Source organism: Sapajus apella, unplaced genomic scaffold (assembly GCF_009761245.1).
Source record: "Sapajus apella isolate SASKATOON/1434 unplaced genomic scaffold, GSC_monkey_1.0 scaffold123, whole genome shotgun sequence".
Classification (NCBI taxonomy): Eukaryota; Metazoa; Chordata; class Mammalia; order Primates; family Cebidae; genus Sapajus; species Sapajus apella.
This window is the reverse complement of record NW_022437063.1, coordinates 1,937,199-1,949,052: the sequence shown is the minus strand read 5'-3', so window position 1 is coordinate 1,949,052 and position 11,854 is coordinate 1,937,199. Positions and strand designations below refer to the sequence as shown.

Genomic DNA, 11,854 nt, shown 5'->3' with positions numbered 1-11,854 from the left:
AAAAAAAAAAAAAAAAAGATGTAATAGCACATTTAATAGATATTACCAGCACAGGGCTTGTATGCAGTTACACGTATGGAGTGACATTCTCACTGCCTTCACGGATCTGTTGCTGCTGCCCATTTCACAGATAAAGAAACTGACCATCCCCCTTGCTGGTTTCAAGCCTAAGCAGCTTGGCCGTAGAGCCTGTGTTCTTAACTATTACGCTCTACTAATTGAACTCTAACTAGTATAAAAGTAACATTGCAGGAATTTATTTATTTATTTATTTTAGGACAGAGTCTCGCTCTGTCACCCAGGCTACAGTGCAGTGGTGTGATTTCGGCTTACTACAACCTCTGCCTCCCGCTTCAAGCCATTCTTCTGCCTCAGCCTCCCGAGTAGCTGACATTACGGGTGCCCACCACCACAGCTGACCAAGTTTTGTATTTCTAGTAGAGACAGGGTTTCACCATGTTGGCCAGGCTGGTCTAGAACCCCTGACTTCAAGTGATCTGCCTGCCTTGGTCTGCCAACGTGCTGAGATTACAGGTGTGAGCCACTGCACCCGGCTAGGAAAATATTTTGAACTAAATACTCAGACAGGCTGGGCGTGGTGGCTCACACCTGTAATCCCAGCACTTTGGGAGGCCGAGGCGGGTGGATCACCTGAGGTCGGGAGTTTGAGACCAGCTTGACCAACAAGGTGAAACCCCGTCACTACCAAAAATACAAAGATTGGCTGGGCAGGTGGCAGGCACCTACTGTAGTCCTGGCTACTCAGGAGGCTGAGACAGGAGAACTGCTCAAACCTGGGAGGCGGAAGTTGCAGTGAGCTGAGATCGTGCCACTGCACTGCAGCCTGGGTGATGGAGCAAGGCTCTGTCTCAAAACAAAACAAACGAACAAAAACCTCAGACATTAAGTGAGAGCGTGGCAGCCTTGTGGTGACAGCAGCCAGACGATCAGGCACAGAGCAAGCGGGGTGCTGAGCGGCGAAACCGAATTCTCCGTATAGGACGCCAAGGGCATAAGGGGTTGCAACCATTTTTTTTTTTTTTTTTTGAGACAGAGTCTTGCTCTGTCACTGAGGCTGGAGTGCAATGGTGTGCTCTCGGCTCACTGCAACCTCCGCCTCTGGGGTTCAAGCAATTCTCCTGCCTCAGCCTCCCAAGTAGCTGGGATTACAGGTGCGTGCCACCACGCCTGGCTAAAGGGGTTGCAACCTTAATAAAATGCAGCCTAGAAAAAAATCTGCCCACTGACTGTGAGAGATGACAAGAAAACTTGTCTGACTCCTCCCGAGCTTGAGGTAGGAGAAAGTGTGCCACTCTCCCGAGAACCTCTAGTCATGGGTCAGCCCTCGCCTAGGATTAGGTTTGAAATTTATAAAGCTTAAACCGAGGAATGTGAAAGTGGCACCAGGCCCGTGACAGCCCTAGGCTGCTCGGGAGAGCAGTTGTAAAAATGCTCTGGATAGGGAAACTGTCATTAACAATAATTTATTGTATATTTCAAAGTAGCTAGAAGAATTATAAGGTTCCAAACGCAAAGAAGGGTTGGGTGCAGTGGCTCACACCTGTAATCTCAGCACGTTGGGAGGCTGGGGCGGGTGGATCACAAGGTCAGGAGTTTGAGACCAGTCTGGCCAACATGGCGAAACCCCGTCTCTACTAAAAATACAAAATTAGCCAGGCATGGTGTCACGTGCCTGTGATCCCAGCTACTCGGGAGGCTGAGGCAGGAGAATGGCTTGAACCTGGGAGGTGGAGGTTGTGGTGAGTCAAGACCCTGCCATTGTACTCCAGCCTGGGCCACAAGAACAAAACTCTGTCAAAAAAAAAAAAATTGCAAAGAAAAGATAAATGTTTGAAATGATGGCTTTCCCAATTACCCGGAATGAATCAATATACATTGTGTGCAGGGGTCGAAATATCACACATACCCCGAAAGTATGTACAAATGTTCTACATCAGCAACAGCTAACATGCTCTGGGAGGCATGGCTGTGAGCTACGACTCCCACAGGTAAAGTCTGGCTGGAGATAAACTGATGATCTCAAATTACACAACACACAGAAACAGGCCACCCTGAGGGAGGGACAGAGCAAACACCACACACACCAGGAGGAAATTCCCCGGACATGATTGGAAAGAGGTTGTACAATTAAATTGGCTTCACATAATTAAAGACGTATAAGAAGGAATCCACGTGGCAAAACACCGTCTCTACTAAAAGTACAAAATTCAGCAGGGCGTGGTGGCATGTGTCTGTAATTCAGCTACCTGGGAGGCTGAGGCAGGAGAATCTCTTGAACCTGGGAGTTCACACCACTGCACGTTAGCCTGGGCGACAGAGCGAGACCCTGTCTCTCTCTCTCTCTTTTTTTTTTTTTAAGATGGGGTTTCACCAAGATGGCCAGGCTGGTCTTGAACTCCTGACCTCAGGTGATCCACCCACCTCGGCCTCCCAAAGTGCTAGGATTACAGGCGTGAGCCACCGCGCCCAGCTGAGACCCTGTCTCAAAACAAAAAAACAAAAAAAACACAAGAATGAACAAGATGTTGTAAAAGCCAGGTGCCCAATAGGAGAAATTCTCTCTTCCTTTGTTTTTGAAACAGTCTCACACCCAGGCTGGAGTGCACTCCAGTGAGATCTCGGCTCACTGCAACCTCTGTCTCCCGGGCTCAAGGATTCTTGTGCCTCAGCCTCCAAGTAGCTGGGATTACAGGTGTGTACCAGCACACCCGGCTAATTTTTGTATTGTTAATAGAGACGGGTTTCACCATATTGGCCAGCATCCTCTTGAACTCCTGACCTCAAGTGATCTGTCCGCCTTGGCCTCCCAGAGTGCTAGGATTACAGGCGTGAGCCACCGCACCTGGCCCTAATAGGGCAACTTCTGATGTGTGGCATCATCACGGTGCTCCCCCAGGGAGAAAGGATGGTACCATGGAAGCCAGGGCCCTGGGCACAGGGCCTGCAAGCGGAACCGTCTTTCCGGGCACTATCTGGGTTAGAAGGGGACAAAGCTAGGCAGAAGGAGCATCCTGCAGTCTCAGTTTTGATTCCTAGTCCCTCCCTTGGTGCTCGGTATTCGGTGTAGAAGTTCTGGGGCCAGGCGCGGTGCTCCATGCCTGTAATCCCAGCATTTGGAAGGCCGAGGCTGGCGGATCACTTGAGGTCAGGAGTTTGAGACCAGCCTGACCAATATGGAGAAACACTGTCTCTACTGAAAAAAAAAAAAAAAAAAAATTAGCCCGGTGTGGTGGTGCGCACCTGTAATCTCAGCTTCTCGGGGGGCCTGAGGCAGGAGAATCGCTTGAACCCGGGAGGCAGAGGTCACGGTGAGCCAAGATCACGCCATTGCACCCCAGCCTGGGCAACAAGAGTGAAACTCCATCTCAAAAAAAAAAAAAAAGAAGAGAGCTCTGAGCAACTCCAGTCTGTGGTGCCTGGGCATGTCTGAGAGGGTGTCAGGCACCGCAGCCCACGCCTGGCAGTCACAGCGGCTGTGAGTGTGCCTTTCACTGGGGAGAGGGGTGTGGCTTTCACTGCCTTCCCTGAAAGGGCAGGGCTCCCACCTTGAAGAGAAGCTGAGGGAGAAGCTATGGAACATCCACAGACTTCGGGTGGGGGAGGAAAACATTACTTTTGTAGTTAAATACACATAGCTCTATTCCAGACAGAGGGGAAATTCTCTTGTTTGTTTTATGATAGGGGCTGGCTCTGTTCATTCGGTCCCTGCTGCCCATTTTACAGATGGCGAGATTGAGGTGTTGCACAGAGGTGGGACGTGTAAGGTTCAGAGAGGAGACCATGTCAAAAGAGGGGAGGAGAGAGAAAACGGCACAAAGTTGAAGTCGGCAGTCAGCCCAGATGCTGACCCACCAGCCTGAAGGCAGCAGGGCCCCGGGACGGAGAAGTAACCCCCCTCCCTGTAACTGGTGTCTATGTTATCTTCCAGCCTTGAAAACGTTGCAAATGTTTTTCTTACTGCCCAAGGACCTTCCCTGGGTCAGTACTCCCTGCCAGACCTCCCCGGCTTAGGATGCCTCTGTCACTAAGTGATTTACTGCCTTTCTTCAACTTCCGGTACTCTTCCTCTCCCATGTAAATTAGCAAATCAATGAAAGCCAAAGACTCTAAGGTCAGACGTCCAGCCAGTGGGCGATGACACAGTTTTTCCTCTGCTCCCCCTTGGGTTGTATGTCTTTAAAAAGAAAAACAGGCTGGGCAAGGTGGCTCACGCCTGTAATCCCAGCACTCTGGGAGGCCAAGCCAGCTGGATCACCTGAGGTCAGGAGTTCAGGACCAGCCTGACCAACATGATGAAACCCTGTCTCTATTACAATGCAAAAACTAGCTGAGAATCGCTTGAACCTGTGGGGCAGAGGTTGCCGTGAGCTGAGATCATGCCACTGCACTTCCGCCTGGGTGACAGAGAGACTCTGTCTTAAAAATAAATAAATAAATAAATAAAATAAAAAAGGAAAGAAACTGCTTTTCGGGGAGCTGGGCTTCTGGACGCGAGTCTGCTGGTGCTCCGCAGCCAGCTGAATAAAGTCTCTTCCTTACTCCAGCGTCTGAGGGGTTCTGTCAGCTGCTCATCCTGCAACAAGGTCACCGGCAGAGCAGGACGGTCCCAGAGCATGGGGTAAAGGACACATGCGCAGGGCGGCCCGCATTTTTCAGAAGAGGAACCGGAGGCTCTGAGGGAAAGCTGACCGGCCGGGTTGCAGGGTGCATGCATGGAAGGGCGGAGATTGGAGCCCAGCTGTGACTCCGGAGCCACAGGCTTCCCACAGCGACCCGGCCCTACACCGCACACGTCCTCAGTAACCCCAGGAGCCTCCACCCCAGGAGCACCTGCTGCGTGCCAGGGCCCGTCCCGAAGCTGCCACTTCCTTTCCCCAGACAGCCACAAGAGGGCAGTAGAGGGAGGCCTGGAGAGGGAGGCGGCCTGAGCCTCCAGAGGTGACATTTCAGCCGGGCCTGCAAGGGTGACCTCACCCAGCAAGGCCAAGTGCGGCCCAGAGCAGAGTGACAGGAAGGGGCTGCCCCTCTTGCGGTGGATGATGACAGCAGCCGGCCCTGTGCTCTGCACCCACACCCACTGTCTGCCCCTCACCTCACAACGGTGCCCTGGGCAGGGGGCTGGGGGCGGGTGCACACTGGGTGACGCCAGGTGGCACAGGCAGTTGGAGTGCAGGCGGAAGGTGACCTCGGCCTCCTGACTGCCCCCCCGCAGTGCTCTTTGCCCTTCCCCATCATCACCAGCACATTTTATGTCTCTTTCTTTCTTTCTTTTTTTTTTTTTTTGAGACTGAGTCTTGCTCTGTAGCCCAGGATGGAGTGGCAAGATCTTGGCTCACTGCAACCTCCGCCTCCTGGGTTCAAGTGATTCTCCTGCCTCAGCCTGCCAAGTAGCTGGGACTACAGGCACCCACCACCACGCCTGGCTAATTTTTGTATTTTTTTGGTAGAGACAGGGTTTCACCATGTTGGCCAGGCTCCTTTCGAACTCCCGACTTCAGGTGATTCACCCACCTTGGCCTCCCAAAGTGCTGGGATTATAGGCATGAGCCACCGTGCCTGGCCATAACCAGCACATTTTCTACCACTCTTGAGGCTGGGTCAGCCTGGCTTCCAGTTCCTGGCTCCACTGGGCTCACATCTCAGGCTCTGTGGTTGGGGTGGTCATGGCGGCTTTTTGTTTTTTAGAGATGGAGTTTTGCTCGTTGCCCAGGCTGGAGTGCAGCCACATGATTTCCGCTCACTGCAACCTCCACCTCCCAGGTTCAAGCAATTCTCCTGCCTCAGCCTCCTGAGTAGCTGGTATTACAGGCATGCGCCACAACGCCCGGCTAATTTTTTGTATTTTTAGTAGAGACAGGGTTTCATCATGTTGGCCAGGCTGGTCTTGAACTCCTGACCTCAGGTGACCCACCCACCTCAGCCTCACAAAGTGCAGGGATTACAGGCGTGAGCCATCATGCCCAGCCCAGGTGGCTTGTTTAACTGAAAAGCCCCAGGCCCCTCCTCAGCCTGCCCCTCTGGCCTGGGCCCTCCTGGACCCTCAATCAATTCGGGAAGTCCTGGTTTTGCTGACCCAACCCAGTCTGGGGGACATGCCCCACCTGTCACTGCAGTCAGGGCCAATGAAACCAACCCCCATGAGGGGCCCAGCCACTGTCCTCGAGCTAGGGCTTCTGACAAAGGATGGGGATGGCCCTCTTCAGCGATCCATGACGCCTATCAAGGAGGACGGGGCAGACACAGTTGCTCATCTGTAGAAGCTGCTTCCATCCCCTAGTTGGCTCAGGATAGGTTTCTCATCTTACTGACGGGGAAACTGAGGCTCAGCATGCAGCTAACGAGCCATGGGGAGGGGAGGGGGGTGACTCTGCAGCCAGGGGGCTTGGGACCCCAGAGGGACTGCATCTGAGGCTGGCTAGGGGACCTGCCTTCAGGGGTCCCCAAGGGTCCATGAGTTGCCTTTTGTCGGACATGAGGCAGGGCGGGCTGGGAGGGTGGACATGGCCTTCTGGCTCCCCCCTCCCCCCTGCCCTCCTCTGGGGCGCTGGGTGTGGGAGGACAGCTTTGCCCAGCCACTTGGCCCTGTCCCCCGAGGGGGCTGTTCATTCAGATCTCGGCAGTTTCTGGTTCTGAGTAACTGAGGTCTGGGCCCTCTGTCTTGTGGTTCTGGGTGTGGGTGGCAGATGGGGTAGGGGCCGAGGCAAGAAGCCTCTTCCTCAGGAGCAGGGGCTGCCAGGTGGCCCTCAAGGGGGGTGACTATCTCCACTACAAACTCTGTCGCTCCCCAAGCACTGGCTTGGCCCATGGGGATTTCCCCAGACTCAAGAGGCAGACGACAGGAAGGGGCTCTCCAGGGCTTCATGGAGGGATAAGGCAAGAGGGTGGCCATGTGGTTAGCAGCTCCCAGCTTCTTGTAAGGAGCCTGGCATCAGCTGCCACGGTGTCTGAGAGGAGAGGCAGGGGACCCATCAGCCTCCTGAAGAGGCTGGCTTCCTAGTGGACACCTCTGTCCTTAGAGGCCAGGCTCAGGTCACGCCCACATGCTCACCCTTCACTTAGTCTGGGATGATCTTCCCTTAAGCCTGGTCTGGTTGGCCAACTTCTATTCATCCTGCAAAACCCTTCCTGCGGTGAACTAATCCACCAAAGTCTTCTCCATAGCCCTGTCCCCCTCCCCCCAACACACATCTGTGTTTGGAGGACAGAACTGTCCAGGCCACCCACTACAGTGGGCATGTTCCCTAGAGGGCTCAGAGAGTCCTCAGGAGGCCCTGCAGAATGAGAGCCGACAATTTCCTTAGTTGGCTCCTGTGATCATAACACAGCTTAGCAGCTACTTAGCTCCCAAAACATACCAGGTACCGTGCTTGTCTCTGTGACATTCCCGGGTCAAGAGAACCATCTGCAGCCTCCTTTGAACTCACGTATTTCCTGAGAACTGCATATGTGCCAGCCCCAAACTACGTGCTGTATTCGAATCTAACCTTGGCCAAATCAGTCACCCCGTGCCAGCCTCTGTGTCGTGACTGGGCCTTCATAATTGCTCTGTGAGAAGGCAGAGTGTGTGGGGGGGTAGGGGTCTTCATTTCACCCGTGGGCAGAGAGAGACCACTGAGGGGGGCACATGGTGGAATCCAGGGCCCAGAGCTGGAGGCTATGCCAGGCACCTTAGCCGAAAGCCCATGGGGTGTGCGGTCCTCGACAAGGAAGGAGGCTGAAGAGCTCGCTGTGGCGGGGGCCTGGGTGGGCCTCCTCCCCGTTCTCCTCTTCCTGCCCGAATTCTCTCCACCCTCTGCCTGGCGTGTCCCTGTATTAGCGTATACATAAGGAGGAAATTCACCCGAGCTCAGTGACCATGACGCTGCCCTCCCATCATCTGCCTGGCACCGTGGCCAGAGGCCTCCTCGGAGGGTCCTCTCAGCTTTGGGGCTGGCAGAGCAAGGCAGTGTGGCCAACCTTGACCCATGCCCTGCAGGTTTCTCTGCCTCACTGGACTGCCTCCTCTCCTGAGCGCACCTCAGCTCTGTGGCCGCACTCCTCTGCGATTCAGTGGGTTAGTGGTGAGGCAGGTCCTCCATGGCCAGCCACATGGTGCAGGTCCCGTCTGTGCTGTCTCTCGGGCCCCATCCTCTCCCGGCCCCTCCGTCCAGCCACGGCTGTCTCAGGCCATGTCTCTGGCCACAGCATCCCCTCCACACTGGCCTCCCTATGGCTGGGCTTCCTCCTCCTGGCTGTCCTCCAGGCTGTGGCAACAAGGACCTCTGAACAGTGCCCTGCTCCCTCTCACCACTGCACGCGAGGCTCCGGGGACCAGCACTTCCCTTCAGAACTCTGAGCATTTTAAGTAAAACTTCTGCCTTAAAACCAGCTGGTCCACGGTCAGGCACAGTGGCTCACATCTGTAATCCCAGCACTTTGGGAGGCAGAGGCAGGCAGATGACGAAGTCAGGAGATCGAGACCATTCTGACCAACATGGTGAAACCCCGTCTCTACTAAAAATAGAAAAATTAGCTGAGCATGGTGGCCCGTACCTGTAATCCCAGCTACTCAGGAGGCTGAGGCAGGAGAACTGCTTGAACCCAGGAGGCGAAGGTTGCAGTGAGCCAAGATCGCGCCACTGCACGCCAGCCTGGTGATAGAGTGAGACTCCATTTCAAAAATAAACAAACAAAAACACCCAGCCGGTCCTCAAGGCCCCCAGCGGCAGCTCCCAGTTATCTCCTGGATGAGCACATGTGAAGCCTGCCAGGGCCTCTCTGGAAACTGGAGCCGGTGCACAGCCTGATCCGTGCCCGGCAGGCTTTGGTGGATGTGAGGCTGTGATAAAGAATAGGGACACAGGTGTGACCCTCGCTTGCTCACAGAGAGAAAGCCACGTTTATCCTGACTTCACAAATCAGAGACTGAGGCTCAGAGAGGTGAAGCAGCCTATCTGAGGTCACACAGCACGTGAGCAGGCCCAGGCGCTGTGCCCAGCCCTCCGACTCCCCTCACCATGGCACAAGCTCCCCTCACTGCACCCCTGTGTGACTCAGTGGGCCGGTGGTGAGGCAGGTCCATGGACCAGGGCAAGTCCATCTGACACATCCCCCACTGGTCCCCGGAGCCCCGAGCGCCGGCCTGTGGCCAGTGCACCCAGAATCCTTTTTATGAATGAGTGAACAAAAGGCTCTGAAGCCCTGCTCCTCCTCGCACCCCACGCGGCAGCAGGAAGAGGCCATCTGCTGCTGTTGTTTGTTGTTGCTGCTACTCTGAAAATCAAAAGCACAAACCCAAAGTCACAGCACGGTGTCACATCAGGGTGGACAGACACGCTGGTCCTGATGCAGGGTTGAAACAGACTGGGGTTCCTCCAGGGCGGGGCCTTGGCGTCGGACAGACCAGGGCCAAATCTCCACTCGGCCGCTAAGGGTGTGAGACCCGACACGCCGTGCCCCCCTCCACACGTAGGCGTCCCCACCGCTAAGCCCAGACGCAAAGAGGACCTACCTTGCTGGGCGCTGAGAGGACTCAGGAGGAGGGACGCTGCCAGGGTGGGCACAGGTGGAATCCTGGCCCACCGTCCTCCTCCGCCCGGCAACCCTGGCTGAGGTCCACACCCTCCTGGGGACAAGCTCTGAGGCCCTTCTCAGCACTAAGCTCGATGGATGCCCGAATGGCTTACACATTAGGAGGCGTTCACACGGCCAAAGGGCAGAGGGGGCCCAGGAGCTCGAGGGCAGGTGGCTCACTGGGCTCCCCTGTGACTCAGCAGAACTCAGGCTGCAGGCTCGGTGGGACTGCCCCCATCTGCACCCCGGGCGGGGAAGCCCGGCTGCTGGCTGATGAATATTTTATCAGAGCTCACAGACAGTCCCCTGGAAGGTGCCTGCAGCCTTCCTGCCCAGACAGACGGAAATGGCCGGGGCCAAGGTGCAGGGTGAGGTCAGAGCCCACACAGCTCATCCCAGCCCCAATGACTTCAGGTCAGCTCAGCACACGCCCCAGAGCCCCACCCACACTCTGCTCCTCCCTATGTTGGGTGCTGGGCTCAGACTGCTAGGCCCTTTGGACAGCTCCCCTCCTCCTCTTCACCCCCGCAACACCAGTCTTCTGCCCATTGGCCTAGTCAACACGCCCCCCCAACCATCCTGCTGGCCCAGGGCCACTGCCACCTCCTTTAGGAAGCATTTCTGATCCCCCCTTTCTGCTGTGTGACTGTCTGTTCTCTCTCTCAGTTTCTCTTTCTTTCATTCTTTCTCTTTCTCTTTCTTTCCCCCGCCCCTCCCCTCTCCTCTCCTTCACACCTCCTTCAGGAAGCTTTCCTGGATCCCCCTCTCTGCTGTATGACTGTGTCTGTCCTTCCTTCCTTCCTTCCTTCCCTCTTTCTTTCTTTCTTTTCTCTGTCTCTCTTTCTCTCCCTCCCTCCTTCCTTCCTTTCTTCTTTTTTTTTTTTTTTTTTTCTGAGGCAGGCTCTCGCTTTGTTGTCTAGGCTGCAAAGCAGTGGCGCGATCACAGCTCACTGCAGCCTTGACCTCCCTGGCTCAGGTGATCCCCCACCTCATCCTCCCGACCTTGACCTCCCTGGCTCAGGTGATCCCCCACCTCATCCTCCCGAGTAGCTAAGACCACAGGTGCGTGCCACCACGCCCGGCTAATTTTTTGTACTTTTAGCAGAGACTGGGTCTCACTATGTTGCCCAGGCTGGGCTTAAACTCCTGGGCTCAAGTGATCTGCCCGCCTTAGCCTCCCAAAGTGCTGGGATGACAGGTGTGAGCCCCGCGCCCGGCCACCACGACACGTTAAGCCCCGCCGCATGCCGGACACTTCACATCCCATCTCCTTGCTTACTCCTCCCAGAACCCTGGGATGTGGGTGGCTTCTTCCTCCTCTCATTTGATAGTGGAGCAGGAAGCTGAGATGCAGAGAGGGTGAGAGCCCTGCCTGGGGTCACACAGCTTTTCACATCATGTACATCCACTGAAAGCCGGCTCCCCACTGAAAGAGGCCCCACTGAAAATCCATGGGAGAGACACTGAGCAGTTGCTAAAAACTCATCGTGACGGCTCACAAGCTCCTGGGCTGCTTACGGACAGGGAAGGCGCTCCTAATATTACAGTACATGAAAACAGCAGGACAGGCCGCACGTGGTGGGTCACGCCTGTAATCCCAGCACTTTGGGAGGCCAAGGCAGGAGGATGGTCTGAGCCTAGGAGTTCAAAACCAGCCTGGGCAACGTGGCAAAACCCCGTGTTTTTTTCTTTGAGATGGAGTCTTGCTCTGTCGCCCAGGCTGGAGTGCAGCGGTATGATGTAGGTTCACTGCAAAATCTGCCTCCAAGATTCAAGCGATTCTCCTGCCTCAGCCTCCCGAGTAGCTGGGATTACAGGCGCACACCACCATGTCTCGCTAATTTTTGCATTTTTAAATAGAGACAGGGTTTCACCAAGTTGGCCAGGCTGGTCTCAAACTCCTGACCTCAGGCGATCTGCCCATCACCTCGGCCTCCCAAAATGCTGGGATTACAGGCATGAGCCACCGCGCCTGGCTGCAAAACCCCATTTCTACTAAAAAAAACCAAAAACCAAAAAACAAATAAAAAAACGTGCAGGCTGTGGTGGTGCGTGCCTGTGGTCCCAGCTGCCAGGAAGCAGTGATCGCGCCACTGCACTCCAGCCTGGGCGAAAGAGCAAGACACTGTCCAAAAAAAAATAAAATAAACAAAAGGAAGAAAGAAAAGGAAAAAGGAAAAAGCTGGATACAGAACCGGAGAACTGTAGGGTGATGCTGCAATGACACCACGCGACAGGACTCCTGCCGCAGAACAAACCGAGCGGAGGGGGCGAGGCTGCA

At 55.0% G+C, this 11,854-nt stretch overlaps 1 protein-coding gene across 1 annotated transcript in view; it reads right to left on the bottom strand.

Moving 5' to 3' along the window:
• The window catches only part of PRR5 (proline rich 5), a 57,940-nt gene extending 48,026 nt beyond the window's left edge, over positions 1-9,914 (bottom strand). Inside the window, exon 1 of the mRNA XM_032261423.1 lies at positions 9,512-9,914. Coding sequence (XP_032117314.1) covers positions 9,512-9,690 — 179 coding nt within the window. The 5' untranslated portion in view covers positions 9,691-9,914. The remainder of the gene's footprint in view (positions 1-9,511) is intronic.
• Positions 9,915-11,854: the final 1,940 nt, after the last annotated feature.